This window comes from Vulpes lagopus, chromosome 5, assembly GCF_018345385.1.
Source record: "Vulpes lagopus strain Blue_001 chromosome 5, ASM1834538v1, whole genome shotgun sequence".
In the NCBI taxonomy this organism is placed as follows: Eukaryota; Metazoa; Chordata; class Mammalia; order Carnivora; family Canidae; genus Vulpes; species Vulpes lagopus.
In genome coordinates this window covers 95,066,919-95,089,864 of record NC_054828.1, presented here as the reverse complement: position 1 = coordinate 95,089,864, position 22,946 = coordinate 95,066,919, and the positions used below count along the sequence as shown (strand labels likewise).

Here is a 22,946-nt window from a genome sequence, read left to right as displayed (position 1 = left end):
CTGTGCTGGGGGTAGGGGCTCAGCTCTCACAAGGAAAGTGCCCAAAACATTGTAGAGTCTGAGCCTTTGTACCATTCTGGTTTTGTTTTGTTAAAGCTGCACAACCTGCTTTACTGTTTCATTAGCCTGAGACAGGTTACCAAAAGTTAGATTTCTCTGATTCTTCTTTTACTGTATCCAGAGGTGGCTGGTAGACATTTCCTAATCAGAAAAGTGTCCTGAGGACTCAGGATGTGGAAGGCCAGAGCTTTGTATTTCCTGCTTTGTTCTCTCCCTTTCCTCCTCCCTCCCGTCTGTGTGCCTTCCAGGCACTGAACTACTTACTGGGAAGCAGCAAAGGTGGGCCTGGCCCCTGGGGAGTTCACAGTGTAGAGGGAGAAACAGGGAGCAGATCAAGCACACTCCGCCATGGGTGCAAAGTCCTGATGTCCTCTCATGTGCAAAACCCTATGAGAAGGTGACTCTGGGTATGTGTGTCAAGGCTGTGGCCAGAGGGGCTCAGGAGTGACTTTTGAGCTGGGTCCTAAATAGGAAGATGGAGAAGGGAGGGAAGGGCTTTGGGTCCAAAGGAACAGAGGTATAGAAGGGTACCACAGAAAAAGTTAGTGGAGAGAGACAGGGGTTGAGAGTAGTTTGGGGCCAGCTGTGTCACTGCCCTCACCCTGCCCTGCCCCTACCCCCAGCCTAGAGTGCTGTGCCAGGACAGAGGTTTCCTTTTCTTTCATTGCAGAAGTAACTTCTGTGATTTGTGTGTTCCCTGGAAGGAGGGCTCCCCATCCTTGGTAGCCATTTGTAGGGGAGATGGGGTGGAACCCTTTATACTTAAGGACAGTCAGTGTCTCCCTTTGCTGCGCAGCCTGCTGTACATTAAAGGATTTCACATCCAGGAAGAGGACTGGGAACTTGGTGATAGAAATTTCAGGCATGTACCTGGAAACAGAAGGCTGCTTTCCAAAGGAAATGATGAGAACAAGGGAAGAGATTGGGGGGTCGGGGGGATTTCTCTGCTGAGTCACTTGTTAGGATCATTTTGCTCCCAAGGCAGAAACAAGAAAGTTGTGTCATCCTTCTGTGCAACCATTCACCAGGAAGACCCCGGAACTTGGGAGAGCATAAAGACAGAGGGAGGCACCTGTCTTCTCAGCTGGCTCAGCATGGGATGCTTAGGGTGTGACCCTGATTCCCAGCCAGCTGCCTCACACATATGTGGGTGTGGCCAAAGGAGCTGTGTGTCTCAACACAAACCCACACAGGTGCTCACCACAAAAGGCTCCATGCTTACACCAAATTAAGGAATGCCTTTTTCTATTTTCTCTGCCAGGCACCGCCTAGAGTTCTTCGATCCCGCTTTAGGAAGAAAAGTACCTCATCCTCAGCCACTGAAACCACGTGAGTGAGATGAGCCAACAGCACCGGACCCACAGAATGTTTCTTCTCTGCCTTAAAGAGCTAGTCACTAATAACATAGAAATCTGCAAGCTGGTGTGTTTTGAGTGTGCAGCCTCACAGACATAGCCTTTTCTCTCTCCCCTCTTACACTTTTAAGATCTTTATTTTCCTTTATTTTGCTGGGGAGAGGCTAAAGGGAAAGGTAGTGTGGGGGTGGGGAGGTGTGACCTTTAAGTCTTCTGAGGTTAGTAATTTCCCACGATTGGATTGCCAGTAGTGTGTTTTTAGAAATAGAAGAGATCACCCTCACACTGCTGAGATGTACATTTGTAATTTATTTGTTGCATACTTCGTTTTTAGTCCTGTAAATGCAGACAAAGCAATTTTTTTAAACTTTTTTTTTGTTCTTGGTACTAATACTTTGGACTACGATGTACATATTTATGGCTTTTGGCTTATTGGCTTAATCTGATGGACTTGCAAGGGCTGCCAGGGGTTCTGACATGTAAGAAAACTGCAAGATATGTAAAAAAATTATTTTGATTCTAGAGAATGTCTCAGATGTGCTTCTAAAGCTTCTAAATGCAACTCCAGTGGAACATCCCTTTCCCTGCAGGACGATGGTCCATCTTCTTCAGACAGATGTTTAGTCAATAGACCAGAGATGTTTGGAATGAAGAGACAATATCGTAATGACAGAGATGAGTGTAATGAGACCAGGGGAGCAGCCCAGAATAAGAGAAATCACAAGAAGCTTGTCTCCCCCTGGATTCTGGATTAAGAGCTTCTGAATCTTTTCAAGGGATTTACCAAAGCCTGAGGCAGGTGGCTCACCCTTGGTAAAACTGCCTGGGGATGTGAATTCACAGGGCTGTTGAGAGGAATCATTTGAGTGTTCCAAAAGTGTTGGACGAATGACTGTTTCTCCTTCATAGTAACCAGTTCTGTGACTTGTTTCCCCAGGTAGAGGAGTCTATAATCTGAGCAACCTGATTAAGAGAATACTAAGCAAAAACCAATCAGTCAACCCAACCCAACCCAAACCTAAAACTATGTTTCAAATACATCATTAAATATTCTGAGACACTTGTCCAAACTCTGGGTTCTAGAAAGGTTTCAGAGGTTGAGATGTTTACTAACTGGCTTACTGCTCAGCTTCCTGGGCAGCTGTGGCTCACATCCTTCTGTTCCCTTCCTGGCTTGTGCAGAATGTGAGGGAGAGAAGTCGCGCCCTCACAGGCACTCCGTGTCTCACTGGACATCGTATGCAAGCAGGGATTGCTTGGTAGAATAGAGCGCTAGCTGAAGGGATTCTCTGTTTAGACCGAGAACTTTACCTGAAAAGAGGAATCTGGTTTAGATAGCATTGTGATCTGAGGTAGCTCCCCCCCTCTCGGAGAGCTGAGCCTAAATGTAGGACTTGTATATTCGTGCTTAAAGTTGGTGTTTTCTTTCAGTGTAATGCATGCAGTGGTCACAACCCAGTCACTTATAATAATTCGATTGTGTTTGTTCATAGATATGCCCTGAAGATTAGAGAATTAGTGTTATGTACCACTTAGAACTTACTGTCAACCAGATTTAAACTGGCCCAGTTAAAGACCGTTTCATGACTGAGCTGCATGAACATATATAAGTAGTCTTTGCTGACGACACACTGGCTGGATCTCTGCCACCTGAGAAAGGGTTTTACCTGAAGTTGATTGTTGCCAGATATGCATACTTAAGTCCCTTCTTCCCACAATTCCTCTGAGGGTGACTTTGTGATTTACAACAGGATTTAGGAAAATAAACCTAAGAGCAAATTTGTGGTTCAGAGGGCTCTTCACTGTCTGTGCCCCACACCCACCAATACCTAAACCCTTTAGAGAAGACAGAACATCTGTTTCTTCACGCTCACTGAATGGTTTCAGAGGAAATATATCTGCTTTAAATGTATTTACCTGTTAGTTGGGAGTACCCAGAATTACCAGAAGCAGCTTAACTTTAAGCAATTTTTTTTTTTTGCCAAAAAAACAAATGCCTTTAGCAGCAGAGATCCTTTGTGAACAAACTATATTTTCACCATTTTACGATGTAAAGTTTTAACAAGTACAAGCTATCAAGTTTGCACTCAACTATGCCAAAAACAAGTTTGAAGCACTCTACTCTCAGACATGCTGTATTACTTCTCATTCAAGATTTAAAAAAATATAAAGGTATCCAAACTGCTGTCTTAATGTAAATGTAACTATTGTTCCTTCAAGTGTTGATTAGGGAGTTGGTTTCTCTCTTAAAAACACTCACTGTACAAATGAGAGCAGCTGTCATATTTCTGGCAAAATGTGTTTACTTATCCAACAAGCTGTATATTTGTGTATGGACTGATATAAAATGTGAATGCCTCAAAGTGTACATGTAGTGGTGTGGTGTTCTGTCTAGAGGATATAACTGAACATTTTTAATTTGCTGATTTACAGACACAGGCTGTTTACAAAATGCTAGCTCAAAAGTCTGTAATTTTCATGTAATAACTTTTAGTTATTTGCCATTGGGCACCTGTTGTGTTTCTGAGGAGGGGAGATGTGGTGGTGTACTTAGACACTGGAGAACTTCGTCATAATCCCTCCTGGCTTTGTGTGAATAGCTTGCTCACTTCACTGGCCTCTGAAATGTGTGTTCTCTACAGTAAACTGTCTGTGTGTTTGTGATAACAGTGCTCGTCCACCATGATCACTGCTGAGTATCTCCTAGTCCTCACCTTGCACAGTATTTGACATGGCAGAGGATGGGCTTCATTCTCCAACAGCACACACTCAGAGAGCTGACCTTCTGGATGGTGACCGTGCAATTTCTCTAGTTTATTTCCTGTAGTCCCTATAGAATGATCTGTAATAAAATAGTATACTGGACTGTGCATCAAAGGGTGTAAAATTACAGTATTCCAAAGGTTGAAGTTCTGCTGTTTTGTTATAATGCCTGATATATATCTTGAATAAAGTCTTAACATTTTTCTTTTAAAAAAAAATCTTTGTAATGTTGATCTTACGAGAAAAGAGAAAATACTTTTTTTAAAAAAATGTGGAAGGTAGCTAGAATTAGAAGCTGAGTAGTCAGTCCCTAACTTGCCTGGTACCTTGGCCCCGTGTCTGCTGCATAGAAATGTTGCACGGGGTAGGGGGAATCAAATGAGTGTTTTGAAAACCAGTTGATTACATAAGTTTAAACCTGGTACTATGTTTTACACTTGAAAAGTCCCCAGAGGAAACTGTAGCTGAAAAAAAAAAAAAGTTCATGAGGTAGGCAGTTTTAATTCTGCAAACAGAAAATTAGGTCTGTTTTCCCTTCATGATAAGAGGGTGGTAGGTATAGAGGCACACTGGGGGGTGTGGATGTCCTTTACATCACTGCAGCCCTTGACTACAGACTGAGTGCCTGGCTGGTTCAGTTGGTAGAGCATGCGATTCTTGATCTCCCCGGGTGCAGAATTTACTTGAAAAATACATATATGGGGGTGCCTGGCTGGCTCAGTCAGTTAAGCGTCTGCAGCTCAGGTCATGATCTCAGGCTCCTGGGATGGAGCTCCACATTGGGGTCCCTGCTCAGCAGAGCATCTACTTCTCCCTCTCCCTCCTCTACCCCCTGCTCATGTGCTCACTCTCTCTAAAATAGAATCTTAAAAAAAAAAAAATATATATATATATATATATATATATATATATATATATATATATATATATATACACAGGCACATATAATCTTCATTGGGTGGCCACAAAGACTTGGGCATTTAAAATTTGAAACATCAAAACGAAACCCTCATTTTCTTTGCCTTTATAGTCATATTCTGTATGCTTGACATGAGGGCTATAAAATACAGCAGCAGCTGGTAAGGAAGCACATTCAGAAGGCTGAAAGGAAGATGAAGAGATGGAAAGGCTGAAAATCAATTCATTTATTCATTTACTGAGCCAAGTCCAATGGCAACAGAACTGAGACCACCAAGTTAAGAGCTGAGAACAGAAAAGCAAAGCTATGATTTAAAGGCTGACTTGGTATAGTGTCATGAAAAAGTATTTAGTATTATGGTGCTAGATTATAGTCACTTATTGATTTAGATATTAATTTTCATGTGGAAAGGCTCTGGGAAATGCACAGGATTCCAAGATGTTAGACTTAGGTTCTGTGACTTATTAGCTATATTTCGGGTAATTTATTTAACCCTGTATAAACTGCAGTTTCCTTAAATATAAAACAGGGATAAATAGTATCTTCCTGGGCATCTGACAGGCTTAGTTAGAAGAGTGAGACTCTTGATCTTGGGATCATGGGTCTGAGCCCCATGTTGAGTATATAGATTACTAAAAAATAAATAAACTCAAAAATATAGTATCTCCCCTGCAAGGCTGATATGAGGATAAGTTATATATATATGTCCATCCTCATGCTGGGACATGGTTGATACTCAATAAATTAGACTTTTACATAAATTTCAATGTAATTTAGGTAGACTCTTTAATGATGTTTGGTTGTCAAACTATAAAATCAGTGTTGATGGTAAGCCGTGCTACCCATAAGACAAAAATTGTATATATGAAAAGTCCCTTTCTCCGAAATCATTTCCTGTCAGCCCTTCCACTTTAGTCCATGTCTGGATGCTGAGGCCTGGTTGCCAGTCCTTGTGTCTATGTCTCCTACCCCTGGCCTCCAGGAGAAACCAAGGTGCTCTGAGGCCCCTGTAACAGAGATCTTTGTTGTCCATATTTGCACTGCCAGTCATGGAGGCAGTGGAAAGTGGCTTCCTCCTCAAATTCACGCACCTGTTCCATTCCACTGGGGGTGGGTAGGAGAGGCAGGGACCAGGCAGGTAAGAAATGTGGGAGCACCTGGGTGGTGGCTCAATTGGTTAAGCATCCGACTCTTGGTTTTAGCTCAGGTCATGGTCTCAGGGTCATGAGATGGAGCCCCACAACGGGCTCCATGCTCAGCACGGAGTCTGTTTTTCCCTCTCTCTTTGCTCCTCCCACTACTTGCTCTCTCAAATAAATAAATAATTAATTAATTAAAAAAATCTTTAAGAATGATATAGAAACCTTGTAAGTGATTGGCTTCTGCCATCTCAGAAGTTATGAGGAAATGAAAACCAATCAAAACAGAATGCAAATGCATACTTCACTCTTACCTCATCTCAAATCCGATGACTGTTGTTAATTCATTCGTCGCATACAGAGACAAATAGATGGCCTTCTAGTTTTAGAACCCTCTATAGTCACCTCTTTTCCTTTTAAGGAACATGCACTGCACTAGTTCCTCTAAGAAAATCCTCTAATGATCCTAGCCTGACTTGCCACAGAATTTCAATTTGGTTATCTTTAACTTATCCTATTAACAACAGAACTTCATCTTATCATCACCAAATACTTTATTAAAGAAAGGGTTTGAAGTAGCAAGTGAGGGATAATTCTATTTAATACAGATAGTCCTCAACTCAGGATGGTTTGACTTAGGTTTTCCGACTTTACAATGGTGTGAAAGTGACATACATTGGTAGAAACTGTACTTTAAATTTTGATCTTTTCCTGGGCTAGCAATATGCAGTAGAGTACTGTCTCCTGATGCTGGGCAGTGGCAACGAGCTGAGGCTCCCAGTTAGCCACGTAATCACAAGGGTAAACCACTGACTTAACAATCATTCTGCACACATACAACCTTTCTGGTTTTCACTTTTGGTATAGTATTCAATGAACACGATAGCCAACACTTTATGATAAAACAGGCTTTGTGTTAATTTTGCCCAACTGTAAGCTAATGTAAACATTCTGAGCATATTTAAGGTAGGCTAGGCTCAGCTATGATGTTAGATAGCTTAGGTGTATTAAATGCATTTTCGACTTAATGATATTTTCAACTTACAACAGGTTTACTGGGATGTAACCCCGTTGTAATTTGGTTAAGGACTGTAATGGTTTTTCAACCAGGCAAAATGCTGTTGTTTGAAAATGCTTCCTACAGGACTCTGATGGGATAGCTGAGAACTACCACCCTAGACTTTAACCACACTGCAAACAGAATTTTCTTCAATGCCTCTTACCCAACCCTCTTCAAGTGAACAATGCTTAACTCTTGCATCATTTCCAAAATGACTGATTTGCCTTAGTTTCTACAATGTGTCTTTGGAAAATATTTTCACAATTAAAAATATGAAATCTCGGGTAAATGAACATTTAGAAAATAATGCCTTGGGGTGCCTGGGTGGCATAGTGGGTTAAGTGTCTGACTCTTGATTTCAGCTCTGGTCATGATCTCAGGGTTGAGATGGAGCCCCACATCAGGTTCTGTGCTCAGCATGGAGTCTGCTTGTCCCTCTCCCTCTGTTCCTCCCCACTTCTTGCACACTCTCTTAAATAAATAGATAAATAAATAAATAAATAAATCTTAAAAAAAAAAAAAAAAACAGTGCGTTTCAACTCTTGGATAATTAATGTTTGTCTTCACCTATAAAGCCTCTTCTGGGGATCCCTGGGTGGCACAGCGGTTTGGCGCCTGCCTTTGGCCCAGAGCACGATCCTGGAGACTCGGGATCGAGTCCCACGTCGGGCTCCCGGTGCATGGAGCCTGCTTCTCCCTCTGGCTGTGTCTCTGCCTCTCTCTGTCTCTCTCACTGTGTGCCTATCATAAATAAATAAAATAAAAATTTTTTAAAAAAATAAAATAAAATAAAGCCTCTTCTGTTTCATGAATAGGACATACTGAAAGGCTGTTTCATTTACTCTTCTCTCCATAAAAATCCTGTCTCAATATACTGAGAACTGTTATGAACACAATAAATCTAGAATACTAGACCTGTGTTGCCACCCCATGCTCATCTCTAAGTGAAACTGCCCACATAACTATTTTTTGCTCCATGTGAACCTGCTTATTAACACAGCCAAGTGAGCCAGGGTGGGCTCCTGACTTCTGAGCCAGGGTGGGTCAGTGACTTCTGAGGAGACCTGGTATAAAGAGACAGCTGGCCCAGTTAGTCTGTTAGACTGGAGATAGGGGCTGAGGGTTAGGATGCAGAAAACAACCTGAGAGAGGTACAAGCCAGAGTTATTATGGGGGCAGAAATTGAGTCACACACAAAGGCAGACCCCAAGCCTGAGTCTACCATTGTCCGCTGCTGAGGCCTTAAGAGGTGCCTTGGATTCGGGAATGCCCTATAATTTCTATTCTTTCTGAGGCCTGGGGGTTAAGATGTGGGTGGGGAGTGCGGTTGGTGAGGTGGCTCCTGAGTTTCCAGGCATGCATACTTAAAATAATGTCAGGGACACCTGGGTGGCTCAGTGGTTGAGTGTCTGCCTTTGGCTTAGATTGTGGTCCTGGAAACCCAGATCAAGTCCTGCATTAGGCTCCCTGCATGGAGCCTGCTTCTCCCTCTGCCTATGTCTCTGCCTCTCTCTCCTCCTGTCTCTCATGAATAAATAAATAAAATCTTTAAAATAACAGTAGTAATAATAATAATGTCACACTGCTGGAGCTCACTTGTTAGCTTTATAGTCTTCTTATGCCTGCCTTAACCTGAAATTCCTTGCAACAAAATAAGCCTAACTGGAAACAGTTAAACCATTACCATTTGTTTAAAATAATCAACAATTTTAAATTGTTATTTCCCTGAACAAATTTGAAAATGTTTAATACATTAAATGTTGAAACTTTAGTAAGTTTAATGTTGGAGCTCTGTGTTTCCATACCAATTGGCACAACTTCAAGTTTTGTATTTATTCCATTTTGCAAAGACATCATATACATAAAGATGCATATTCAATAACTGGGAAGTCATAAAACTTCTGATCTATACTTTCAGGTTTGTCCGATCATGATACTTCTGATAAGGATCGTCAGCATACCAGTTTCGCCTCTTCCAGAAGGACGTTGTCATTTTATCTAAGAGCTTACTCTGGGTTTTATTGCAGAACACAAATTCTCTCAAGCGCCTTTTTCTTGCAGTCGTCTTTTTCCATAATTTTTTCTTGTAACCGGCCTGTTAGATGATATTATAAAGACATTCAAAACATGGTGTAATATAGGAAACAGCAGATAACTTCACGGTTTATGGCTTATAGGCCCAATGGGAACAAAGATGAGACTTTCATTGGGGCTGGTACATTTTTCAGAAAGATGTAATTCTCAGTGAGGGGTGTGCAATTTGAAAAAGTATTAAAATTTAATACTTTGAAAAAAGATTAAATTAAAAAAAAAGAAAAAAGATTAAATTAAAACAACAGAAAATAAAGCTAAATGACTGTGGTAGGCAAAGTACAGAATAATGATATATAAATATAATCACTAACTTTATATGCATACCTTATTATCTATCTCTTCAACAATTTTTTTTTCCTCTTCAACAATCTTTAACAACAAACTATTATTCTTATTTTGCAGATTAAAGAGAAACAACCACTGATTAGAGAAGTTTTCCTAGCAGACTGAGGTCACAGAACTAGTAAGAGTTCTTAACCACTATTCTACTATTTTCCAATGTGGAGGATGAACAAGGGCATTACTGGCTAGTTGATAACATTTGTGCTCATTTAGGGGACTAAGTATTACAAAAGCTGACAAAACACAGTTCTCAAGTATATTGTTTGGTTTCTTCCTTTCACACTAAGACCAATTTCTGTAGCAAGTACTTTTCTAAGGAATAACAAATGAATACAGTCAAACTACTATTGGGAGTGGTGAAGGAATGGTTAACTCGTATGTTTGACCCAGAACTACCATATACACTATCCAAGCATTATTAATTTTGAAGAATTTTTGAATTAGAAAGAAAAAAAATTAATTTTTAAAGAAAAATTAAATTGAATATAAAATCTACGGGGATCCCTGGGTGGCGCAGCGGTTTAGCGCCTGCCTTTGGCCCAGGGCGCGATCCTGGAGACCTGGGATCGAGTCCCACATGGGGCTCCCGGTGCATGGAGCCTGCTTCTCCCTCTGCCTGTGTCTCTGCCTCTCTCTCTCTCTGTGACTATCATAAAAAAAAAAAAAAATTAAAAAAAAAATCTACAATCATAGTCTGTTTAGACTAGAAGAGACCTTAGGTGCCACCCAGGTTAATATGTGGCTAAAACCACACAGAAAGTTACAGGGGAAGAGAGATTAGAACTTAAGGTATTGCTAAGAGCCCTTCACCCTTTCAAGCCAAGGGGTCCCTAGGGCACTACACTAATGGGTTTCCGACATGTCTTGGTGTCATCACTGTGACCAGCAACTTCTACAGTACAGTTAAACTCAGAAATAAGGAAACATTATTTAAGAGTTCTGGTTTTAAAATTCCAAGGATTAGATTTTTTTCTACTCATTGCTTACAATTTAATTCAAAAGATTTGGGGATCCCTGGGTGGCTCAGTGGTTTAACACCTGCCTTTGGCCTAGGGCATGGTCCTGGAGTCCCAGGATGGAGTCTTGCATCGGGCTTCCTGCAAGGGAGCCTGCTTCTCCCTCTGCCTATGTCTCTGCCTCTCTCTCTCTCTCTCTCTCTGTGTCTCTCATGAATAAATAAAAGTCTTAAAAAATAAAAGATTCAAACCCAAATCCCTCTATTTGTGTAATAATTTTCTAATTTGTAAGCCGAGCTGGGTTACTGTGGATCTCTGACTTACAGCTAATTTGCTCTTCTGCCTATTACCACTAGTATCCTCTGATCATTACTCTATGGAATGCAACTACTGTGAAAATGCTTCAAGCTTTTTAGATACTCTCTAGGTTCAGAAATGGAAGGGAAATGCGTAAATATGTTTTCCTCACATGAATTCATTTACTTTCTACTGCTGCAGAAAGTATTTTCAGTTTTTATACATTGATATAAATTAACCCACTCAGCTTTTTTGTTTTCCTCTTAATATTACATTTTGATGAAGAAGGGCATTCCACACATAGAATACTTTTTGGGGCCCTGAATGGGGACTAGGTATTATGATTAGAAAATTTGATTAGGTCTTTTATATTAACAGGAGGGTTAACAGGGCCCAACAAAAGGGATGTAGAAGGAAGGCAAAAAACAAAACAAAACAAAAATCCACCTAGCTTATTTTATCTAGGGCCAGATGAAGACCTGGAAGTAATCAGTATGACAACAAAGGGGAGGAAATTGTCCAATGGTCCAAAATTCACAAAACTTAAAACTATTATGTGAATGACGGAGTTCAGCTACTTAGGGATTACATGAGCTTCTATTTATTAATGTAACAAATGAACTACCACAGTATTGTTCTGAAGGGGAAATGAGCCGAGAGTTCCAATTAACCCATTTACCTTAAACTTAGGATTTTTTAAAAGATAGGAGACAATCCTTTCAACCTTTCACCTAGTGAAAATCCTACCAATTAAGTATTTTATTTTTAGGGGGAAACAAATTTTGATCTTTAAAGAATTGTTAACTTCTGAGTAGTGAAAGGGAATTAAAATTTGAATAGTTATCAAAACTCAAAGGTGGTTTTGCAAAACTCTAGTCTTCAGAATCTTTCTAATTATCAGCTATCTGCTTCTGAGAATAAAGACACTAGTGAAAAAGCCCACATGCACGCTCTTGACGTGCTGTGGGAGAGGACAGAATAGGAATAATTTGTCAGAGGCCCCCTGAGAGGCAGTGGTCCCAGGTCAGAGGAGGCATTAGGGTTCGTCTGCTATGAACCTCAATCATACACACTGCCAGAGAGAAAAACATAGTTAAAAAAGTGTATGTGGGGTTAATGTTCTGCCAAAAAGACCAAACCATGGGACGCCTGGATGGCTCAGCGGTTGAGTGCCTGCCTTCGGCCCAGGGCATGGTCCTGAAGACCCAGGATCGAGTCCCACATCGGGCTCCTTGCATGGAGCCTGCTTCTCCCATTGCCTGTGTCTCTACCTCTCTCTCTCTCTCTGTCTCTCATGAATAAATAAATAAATCTTAAAAAATATATATTAAAAAAAAAAAAAAGACCAAGCCCTAGAGAATCTAATCCAAAGGAGGCGGAAAAGCTCTTTAGCCCCCAATCTGAGCCACACCACGAAGTCCCTGCTGAAGGCGACTCTGCCGCTCTAACACTCTAGGCTTAAAGATGGTCTCTCCACAGGCTATTACACCTGGGGGCTGTCATAGAGCTTCTGGTGATCACTAGATACACCAGACATGTGGAAGACCTGAGATGAACCCATCCTACAGTGAAGACTTTTACCATTATGAATGCGTAAATATGTTTTCCTCACATGGATTCATTTACATTAAGGGATGCCTGCCAAGCTGGTACTTAAGCACAGCACTATAAAAGCTACTGGTAAATGGGAGGAAGATATGTCAATGAATAGGCTCACTGAATTCTGCTTTATTTTCATGTGCTCCCACTCCTTTTCAATCAAATAACAGTGTGAGGACTCACCTTCCTCCTTAGCCAAAGGCCAGAGTGAAGTCGAAGAAACCTATAGATGACAGCTTTCACAGTTTTTCTCTTCCCTTTCCTTGAACTGAAGTATGTTACAGTTCTCACTGGTAACTTCAGGACATTTGAAAGCAAGGGGGCCACTCTAAAATATATTTTTAAAAATTATAACTTATCAATAAGACTCATTAAAGGATAACATCCATTTCTATACTCAAAAATGAGCAAAGGAGTTTCACTGGATAAAGCTGACTTTAATAGACACTGTTACTTCAAATGATCCATGGCACTAAGCATAAATAAGAATAGCATCTATTGTCAGCTTGTAAGTCTTCCATCAACTACCCCCTCAATCCCTATGAGAGAATTTATCCATATATTTTAGTCACCTGACTTCTTATCTGCCTACTAGATTATAAAGTCTTTGAGGACTTCAGTGTATCTTAGTATCCTTTCTGCTGAGAACTGGGTACCCAGGGGTCCTTAGCTGAATATTTGTTGACTAAATGAATGCCAGCCTTGCATGCTGAGCATCTCATTCATCCTCTGCTTTGGCTGACAGATTCCATCTAGGAAATTACATCTAGAACACTGGAGGTGTGCTCTGTTCAGTAGTCCCAGCTGCTGCCACGTAGGTATATGGCTATCAATCATGTTCTCCCCACTCCAGCAGCCAAAGGCTACAAAATAAACTGCAGGTAGGCAAAGAGTACCATCTGCTTTGAAATGTCTTTGCAGACATGAATGTTTTACAATTTTTGTCTAAGCATAACGTTTACTGAGACATACTCCACCTGCTGAGGATTGCTGCAGTATGCCCACATGTCAGGTTTCCAACACATGTGCTAAGTCTGGGAGCAGAGGAAACAATTGGTGTCTGAAGAGAACTAAAATGTCGGGTGGACTGTGCAGAACTAAGACAGGCATTCTTGACATAGTTTTGATAGGCTGAAGACACCAGGGGCCGTAAGACTCCTATAAAGAGAGAGAAGCATACTTGTTTAATATGATACTCCAAAAATATGCATCCAGATATTTAAATTAATGTATCAAAACAAGGTAAGCATCAGATTCAACTTTACTAAGGTAAGACTTACATACCACAAATTTACCCATTTGTGTAATTCAGTGGTTTTTAATAAATTTACAAAGTTGTACAACCATCACTACAATCTACTCTGATATGTCCTAGTTCTGTGTTCAGCAACAGAGGGCAAAAATGTTTGTAACATGAAGTCCCACCTGCCAGATCTTATACTCCAATGAGACAGGGCTCCCTAGCACATGGTGAGGCAGAGATGAGAAAGCCTGGCCATTCCCTGGAGAGGCAACAGAGTAGCAAAAGGAGTCATAAAGAAAACAAAAGAGGTGCTTGAGCGCTCCTCTAGAAAATGAATAGGCTACAAGAGGAGGAGGTAGAGAGTCCAGGTAGGATGAACATACACAAAGGCAAGGGGGCTGAAACATGACTCATGCGGGGACTGGACCTGCCAGAGGCTGAGCGCTGCTTGCCTGACAGTATGGCTATGCCTGGGTGCAGATCAGAAGGCACTTCATGGGGTAGGGGTTGGGGAGGCTAGATGCATGGAGTGAATGTAGTCCTCCTTACCTATTCTTCACACCGTTGCCAAAGAGTCCAGGGCTACAAAGCAGAATCACTCACAGGGCACTGACTCCACTCAGATTCTGAGTCTAGTGTGGGGCTCATGAATGTGTACATTGGAAAAGCTCACAGGATGATGGAAATGCCCCCAAAACTGGATTGTGGTGATGGTTGCACATCCTATTAAATATATTAAAAATCATCAAATTGTGTTCATAGAACAGGTAATTTTATGGTCTGTAAAGTATACCTCAACAGTTGATTAAACAATAAAGTTCCCCAAACTGCTATTCAGCCAGGACTTAGAACCACTCACTGCCTTTTTGTCCACTACACTGATTTTACCTAACAAATGAGAGGCAGTATAGTGTGGAACTGGAGTGCTGGTGTTGGAGTCAGATGATTTGTATTCATATTCTAGCTCTACTACTAACTAGCTTTGTGACCAAGGGCAAGTTACTTAACCCTTCTACACCCCAGTTTCCCCAAATTTAAGTAAGGTTAGTCATGGGGGGGCAGCCCAGGTGGCTTAGCAGTTTAGCGCCTGCCTTCAGCCCAGGGTGTGATCCTGGAGACCTGGGATCGAGTCCCACGTGGGGCTCCCTACATGGAGCCTGTTTCTCCCTCTGCCTTGGTCTCTGCCTCTCTCTCTTTCTCTGTGTCTCTCATGAATAAATAAATAAAATCTTTAAAAAAAAAAAAAAAGGTTAGTCATGGGGAGGTAATTAAATGAGATAAAACATGAAAAGTGCTAGGAAGAGCACTTGGCACAGAGATTTAATGAATGATAATAGCAGATAATAAGCAGGAAAATGCTTAGCAAAAATGGTATAATATTAACAGATGGCAGGAGAAGGATTGAATACTTACAACTCATTATTTTGCTATTCTGTTTTCCATCTAAGATAGCAATTTTCAAACTAAAAAGGGTAGCATAAACATTAATGAGTTAGCTGAAATCCACGATTCAGGAGACTGAGAGAGCCCCTCTGGGAACTTAGAAGTGAAATTCTCTACTCAGTGCAAGGCATTCAAGTCTCCAGGTATAATGACTTATATTTCAAAGAACTGTAAATATTTGCAGGCATGACTACAAGCTAAGAGGTAATCTTTGAAATATTAAGTGAATTGAAGAGGAGGACTGCAGACAAGAAAAGGTCCCAATTTTCACAGGTCATCAGAACTTGGGTGTCTTGGTTAAAACAAAACAAAACAAAAACTCTCAGAAATTCTTAGAAACCACCTCTGAAGAAAGTGAGCAGGTAAGAGTCTAGATCATATAAATGGGTAAATTACAGACACATTCGTAAGAAAAAAAAAGTTAGAATGGATAAACAGAAAGTGCACAGAAAAAACAAAACTACATTGTGAACTAGAAGTGAACTGTTCCTTAAAAAGAACTTCATTTTTTAAAAAAAGATTTTATTTATTTATTCATGAGAGAGAGAGAGGCAGAGACATAGGCATAGGGAGAAGGCTCCCTGCAAGGAGCCCGATGTGGGACTCGATCCCAGGTCCTGGGATCAAGCTCTGAGCCAAAGGCAGATGCTCAACCGCTGAGCCACCCAAGCATCCCTCATTTCATTTTGTGATGTAGTCACTAACCTGGGAAATCATGAGAATGTCTAGACACAGTGTATCCTGATTTTAGGAAGGCATGTGAAAAGGTTTCTTTATATTCTAAAGAAATAAATGTGGGCTGGATAACAGTACAGTTAGGTAAATTCCAAGCTGACCAGAAACTATCTCCAAATTAGCTGATTGCTGTTCTGATGAACATCTTTTCCTATATCCCTAATTGACTGTATTTTCCTCAATTTTTATGGAGGCCCTAAAGCTGCATAAAATATGTTCGTCAAATCTGCGTAAAAGCAAAGTCCCAAGACTATCAGGACTCAAAGTGATCTTGGTAAAATGGATCAAAATTAACAAGACAAAATCTGTGATAAATACATTGAAATTAGAAAAAATTAAGGAAGGGTGAACCTTGCTTGATAGCAGTTCCTGGGAAAATTACTTGGGGGGCCTTATCCATCATACAATTGGGTGGACCAACACCATGATTTAGCTTGTAAAAACTGAATACAGTCTAACAGAATGTGTTAACAAAAGGGTAGCACACAAATCAATGGCAGTAATTAACTGTTCCTCCAGTTTTCTGCCCTGTTTGAACATTTTAATTAATTAATTAATTTATTATTATTTTTTAAATTTGAGCATTTTAATACACACTGGCTTTCTCTAAACACATTCTTATATGGAGAACACAGACACTTTAACAAAGAAGGTGACACAAAACCAGAGTTCTGAAGGAATAAGAAAAGGCAGAGGGAACAGGGAATGCACCGGTGAAGAGTCAAAAAACAGTGTGGTAGGTTTGGGGACTTACAAATACCCTGTGTGGCAGGAATCAAAACAATGGAGAGTGGGGAGTGAAGTGAGTATGACTGTCTAAAGTAGTGGTCTTCAAGATTTTTTGACCCTATAACTTTTGAAAGAATTCTGAAAAATTATGTACCCTTTCACAAAATTTTAAGGAACATCTAAAATTTTAAATAGTTTAAGTTGTTATAAAGGATATAATTTCCAGAATATTTAGAAAACTGACATTTAAAAATAAGCTGTTAAATCACTTTTAATGAAATCTTTCAATGAAATCTAAATATCATAGTGAGTCGATACCCACCCACATCATCTATCTAAAAAACACAAGGAAAATAAATTCCAGTCACTGAAGATAAGAACTTATTTTCATCAAAAGATACTTTAAATAAACTAAAAGGGCTGGCCAGAATGGGAAGAGATACTGGAAACACACTCAAGTGAGAAAAGATACATATTCAGAATACATAAAGAACTAGTATGGGGATGCCTATGTGGCTCAGTGGTTGAGCGTCTGCCTTTGGCTTAGAGCGTGATCCCGGGGTTCTGGGATTGAGTCCCACATCGGGCTCCCTACGTGGAGCCTGCTTCTCCCTCTGCCTGTGTCTCTGCCTCTCTTTCTATGTCTCTCATGAATAAATAAATAAAATCTTAAAAAAAAAAAAAAAAAAAGAACTACTATGGATCAATAAGACAACTCAATAGAAGAATGGGCAAAATATTTAAGTAGATATTTCATAAAATTCATATGTAGCCAATATACATGTAAAAGTATTCAAGCTCATTACTAAGCAGGAGAATGCTAGTTAAATCACAATGAGACATCACCAAATACCCACAAGATTGACAAAAATTTGCTTGTCTAACAATACCAACTGTTGGTGAGGATGTGGCACATGCAGTGCTGGGGTGACTTTATTATTTTTTAAAGGTTTATTTATTTATTTGGAAAGAGGACTGCACAAGTTGGGGGTGGGGCAGAGGGAGCCAGAGAATGCAGAGCTCCACGAGGGGCTCAATCCCATCATCCTGAGATCACGATCTGAGCTAAAATCAAGAATTGGCTGCTTAACCAAATAGGCCACACAGGCGCCCTATTTTTTTTTTTTTTTAAGATTTATTTATTATCTTAGAGAGGGAGAAGGAGAGAATCTCAAGCAGTCTTCTCACTGAACTTAGAGCCCCACTCGGGCTTAATCCTACAACCCTGAGATCATGACCTGAGCCGAAATCTAGTCTGATGCTTAACCGTCTGAGCCAGGCAGGTGAGCCTGGGGTGACTTTAAAGAAGCACATCACTTTCACAGTATCAGGCAATGTTGAATATACACATATTCTGATTCAGCAATTCCACAGCCCGTTTTATAAGTGTACACACACACACACACACACAATAGAGAAACGTTTGCACTCATGTACCTGGACACAAGGAAAATCAGCTTTGGATCTCTAATCACCCCAAACTGAACACTGAAATGCCCAGCGTTCGTAAAATGGAGAATTGTAGGGTGGTTGAATAAGAGCCTATTATATAGGAACAAGAAACCACTACAGCTACACCCAAAATGAACGAATTTCACAAATTAAAAGACACAAGAGTACATACTGTATGATTCCATTCATGTAAAGTACAAAAAAACAGGAAAAACTAAACAATACTAAAACTAAAACTAAACAAAACTAAACTTAGAGATGCATATATAGATGTTAAAACTATTAACAGAAAAAAAAAAGCAAGGTTAACAATCAAATGAGGCTACTATTTACAATTAGCAGAAAGAGGGAATTTTGATGAGGAGAAGCACAGAGATGGAGAAGAGGTTCCTGGTAGTGTTCTGTGTCCTGCCTTGGGTGTTTGCTTTAGAATTACTTGTTAAGCCACTTGTGTATGTCACATACATTTTTCTTTATATGTTATTTTCACAACTTAAAAATACCCCACATAAACATACTCTTCTGTAACAGGTGGAAATTTTTACATTGTAGTGTTTTCCTTTATTTCTATTCTTCTTCCACAGGATTTTATCCTAATTTATTTTGCCTTTAAGTGATTTACTGACAATCTTACCATACTTAAATAATATTTTTGCAAAACTCCTTAGAGCGAAGACAATTTAATTGCCTTCACTCCGGAAGTTAAGAAAGAAATCCTCCGGACCGACTGCCCCTGTGCCGGGGGCTGAGAGGCCAAACCATCGCCGGTTTCCCGCACCTCGTGTGAATCTCCCACACGCCCGCTTGCGGTGTGCCAGGCACTACGCAGAGCGCTCTACACGCTCCAGCTCGTTTAGTTCTCAGGTACACGGTATCGTCCTCACTGTAGAGCTGCAGAACCTGAGACTGAGAAATTACTTCAAGGCCAAAGGTCATGAGTGGCGACTCCTAGCCTCTCAATCACTCACCCCCCTCCGCCCCAGTCCGTCGGGTCCTTTTTCTGGCTAAGGCAGAAGGACCAGGAGCCACTAAAGAAGCGGAAACCTGGGGACACACGTAGGTCCGCGAGGGTCCAAGAGCGTCCGCAATGTCCGATGCGACCGGCCGAACACGGGCAGCCCTGTAGAAAATTCATTACAATCCTCTGGCCTTTATTCCCCGGTTAACCTCCACGCTCACGCTAAACGCCTACTCCATCCTACACCAGTCCCGCCTTCTGTGAGGGGCTAAATCGAGCGCGCAGCTTTCTACTGACCTGAGGCGGCCTTCACGGCACGAGCAAAGACAGGGGCCGCCATCTTGCCACCCCGCCCTACGGCAGCCGCATTGGGTCTAAAACTCCAGGGCGAAAGGAAATTAAGGAAAAGGTATGGGTGGAGTCGAAGACAAAAAGAAGGAAAAAAAAAAAAAAAAACAACAACCCCGAAAAAGTAACGGTCAAGGCAACTTTTATTGAATGTCTTCTATATGCCAAGCAGTTCTTCACCGCCTATGAAGAACAAGTACCTATGTACTGTGTCTGGCATTGGGTAGGCTCTTAAATTTTCAGTGAGCATTTGACATCTAAAGTACACAATTTCAAAAAATAAATAAATAAATAAATAAAGGTTACACAATTTCATTTTGCTCATTTTATTAACTTTCAAAAAATAACTTATATTCCTTTCAAAGCTGCTAGATGTTAGGCTGCATGAATGGGACATAGCAATATTATTAAAATTTTTTAAAAAATTGAATGCCAATCATAATTAAATGAATGTACATGTCCTAAGGATATCACACACACATAGTTTCTTCTAATCATTAACACTGTCATTTGGTAGAACAGCATCTCAATCCTTCCTAAACAATTCTGTTCCTTATTTTATTGATAATTAGTGATCATACATTTTTCCAATGTTCACTCAAACAGAAAACAAATCTCTAACCTATCCTTGTTGGTTAAGACTCCATGCATATACAATAAATGACACCATATACTGATTGAAATAAATAAGGATCAACGCTGGTCTCAAGGAGTTCACCTTTAATGAGACAAGTGCAGAACATAAATACAAGACAGATGATTCACAGGAGCAGTTCGAAGTTAAGGAGAGAAGGCATTCTGATTGAGATGATGAGGGAAGAGAAAGTAACACAAGTCTTAAAGAATGGGATGGATTTTAACAAGAGCAAGGTCATTCTTGGCAATAAGAACAGGAAGAGCTAAGATGAGAAGACAGGGAGCCAGGACAGAAAGATACAGGATTTTATATAGCAGTGATTCTCAAACTTTTTGGTCTTAGTACCTCTTTACATACTTAAAAACTGAGGACTCCAAAGAGCTTTTAATTATATTTCCAATTGCTGCTATAACAAAGTACCCCAAACCTAGTGGCTTAACACAACACAAATTATCTTACAGTTCTGTAGGTCATAAATCTAAAATGAGTTTCACAAGGCTAAATCAAAATATCCAGGGCTCTGTTCCTTCTGGAAGCTGTAGAGAAGAACCTGTTTCCTTGCCCTGTCTAGCTTCTAGAGGCTGCCTGTATTCCTTGGCTTACGCCTCCTTCAATCTTCAGAGTCAGTAATCACATTCCTCTGACTTCTGCTTCCATTGTCACATGTCCTTTTCTGACTCTGCCTCTCCTGTCCTCATCTTTTACTCAAAAGGACCCTTGTCATTACTTTGGCCCTGTGCAGATAATCCAGGATCATCTCCTCGTTGCAAGAGGCTTAATTACATCTGCAAGTTTCTTTTGTCATGTGAGGTAACATTTATAGGTTCCAGGGATTAGGAAAATATGCTATGTTCAGGGATAATTATTCTGCCTACCATACTTAGTAAAAAACTATGATTTTCATAACAAAAATACACTCATGAAAAGTAACTCTCCCAAAATAAAAAAAATACTGAGAACAGCATCATTTCTTAACTTTTTCTGCAAATCTCTTTAAAGTATGGTTTAATAGCTGGATTCTGAAATTTGCTTATGCATTGTCTGTTGTAATTTCACTTGTCACCTAGCTTCTGGAAAAATTCTACTGTAAAATTATGAGAAATGAGTGAAAACAGCTAATAATATCTTAATATTATGAAGGTAGTTTTGATTTTTATGGATGTTCTGAAAAGGTCTCAGACTCCCTAGTGGTCCCCGTTCACATTCTGAGAACCAACTGAGGAGTGTCATATCCTTTAATTCTTCTGGGTTTTAGGGTATGTAAGTGGGTGGTGAGCTTTGATTACTATCATTGCTTTATTTATATTTATTATCTCCCACCTAAGATGGCTAAATTGAGCCTTAAACATATTCTCGTGTACTGAAAAAGTACTGAGACATTTCACAAATACTCTTTGAATTGATAATGGAAGTCCTTGCACATTTTTGAACAGAGGAATGATTTAAATTTGTATGTTACTTTGGGGGAGTCCACTTCAAAGCCAAAAAAAAAAATCCATAAATTGCACATGGAGGATGAAGATTAAGGATTTGGTTAAATGGGAGATGAGGAAACAACAAAAATTAATTTTGAAGTTTGAGATTTGGTAGCTGAAGTTGGTAACGACGTTCAGGCCCAGGATGTGGCTGGGCCACACACAGTTAGGGTAGATTTAAATTGCTTATTTGGTATTGAGAGGTTTATGGCCAAGATATTAGAAAACTCATTACACTGGCATCACCCCGTATAACAGCAGAGGGCAGGGACGGGGGTAGGGGGTGGGAGGGGTTGGGGAGATTGCAATTTAATTGCTAAAACTACTTTTAAAAATGGGAGACTGCTTTGGGGGCTGTTAGGTGATGGGGATATGAAATTAGAGAGAGTAATGTAATTTTTAAAGTACCCTGAAAAGCAATGAATATATACGGACATAAGTATTTGATTTTAGGTAATTTTCAAATTCCTTTCTCCATTTTACAAGTGGGATTAGTATCATACTGTGATACCACCATATTGTAAAACACCGTATCTCTAGGAACACCATGCTGTGATAAATAGCCTAGTTAAGACCTAAAAGCACTTTGCAAATGCAACGGATATACACGTTATTCAGTTTCTTTTGATATTGTGATGGTGAGTTCATTATTAGTAGTAACAGTATTGAATACTGTGTTCAATATTTAACATACTAAATATTGGTTACAGACTCCGTGGAATACTTTGAAGAGTTCTTCTATACTGATCTCCTTAACTTCCGACCCATTCCATCAAAATTATCTTTGTAAAAGGAAAACGTAGTGGGAAAATAAGTGTGGTTTAAATCTAGGAGTAGAAGCGGTGGAACCCGAAGGATGTGGGTTTCTATCCCTGCTCTGCCATTTATTAGATGAGCGAACAACGCGTTCCGCACAAAGGTCTCTCCAGTGTTCTTCCTCCCAATCTCCCATAATCAGGATGACTCCCTGAAGAAAGGCTGTCAAAGCAAATAAACACGCAAACCAAAACACCATTGTTTACGTAACTTTCGCCAAACCGTCTGCTTTCTACGAAATACCCAGCTGACAAATGCGGCTGGGATGTTTTTTTCCTTGAATTCTTCGACGAATAACATCTTCTTTCCGCACTGATCAAAGCCCGAGTTTCGCGCTTCCTCTCACCCTCCCGGTTCACCTACTAACCCCTTCTAGCGGATACAGACCAGAACTCCGAAAGCGACCCGGAAGGAGAAAAAGCCTTTTCCGCCCGGGGTCGGGGCGGGGGGGGGTGGGGGGCGCCTCTCAGCGCGGCCTGGGCGGGGTCGAGAAAGGAGGCTGCGCGTGCGCAGCGGCGTTTGTTGC

The 22,946-nt window shown here is 40.4% G+C and overlaps 2 protein-coding genes across 6 annotated transcripts in view; one reads left to right on the top strand and one right to left on the bottom strand.

Annotated features, from left to right (window-relative positions):
• The window catches only part of REEP1 (receptor accessory protein 1), a 101,028-nt gene extending 96,632 nt beyond the window's left edge, over window positions 1–4,396 (top strand). For 4 of the 5 annotated variants that reach the window (XM_041756340.1, XM_041756338.1, XM_041756336.1 and 1 more), the window contains 2 exons: window positions 1,322–1,389; window positions 1,939–4,396. In XM_041756340.1, the coding sequence (XP_041612274.1) occupies window positions 1,322–1,389; window positions 1,939–2,170 (300 nt within the window). In that variant the 3' untranslated portion in view covers window positions 2,171–4,396. The remainder of the gene's footprint in view (window positions 1–1,321; window positions 1,390–1,938) is intronic. The other variant, XM_041756341.1, reaches the window with a different exon arrangement.
• A 4,660-nt stretch (window positions 4,397–9,056) lies between these two features.
• Window positions 9,057–19,532, bottom strand: MRPL35 (mitochondrial ribosomal protein L35). The gene is made up of 4 exons (XM_041757483.1): window positions 19,442–19,532; window positions 13,562–13,742; window positions 12,768–12,912; window positions 9,057–9,391 (listed from the first exon to the last, which is right to left on the bottom strand). The coding sequence occupies exons 1-4, from the start codon at window positions 19,482–19,484 to the stop codon at window positions 9,203–9,205; spliced, it is 558 nt and encodes a 185-aa protein (XP_041613417.1). The 5' UTR covers window positions 19,485–19,532; the 3' UTR covers window positions 9,057–9,202.
• Between the last annotated feature and the right edge of the window lie 3,414 nt (window positions 19,533–22,946).

Excerpts from the sequence above, each read along its gene's own strand:
- MRPL35 (XM_041757483.1), bottom strand. The coding sequence starts at position 19,484 with ATGGCGGCCCCTGTCTTTGCTCGTGCCGTGAAGGCCGCCTCAG. Across the intron at positions 13,743-19,441 it reads TGCCGTGAAGGCCGCCTCAG|GAGTCTTACGGCCCCTGGTG; the intron begins GTCAGTAGAAAG and ends CTCTCTTTATAG. Across the intron at positions 12,913-13,561 it reads ACTGCAGCAATCCTCAGCAG|AGTGGCCCCCTTGCTTTCAA; the intron begins GTGGAGTATGTC and ends AATATATTTTAG.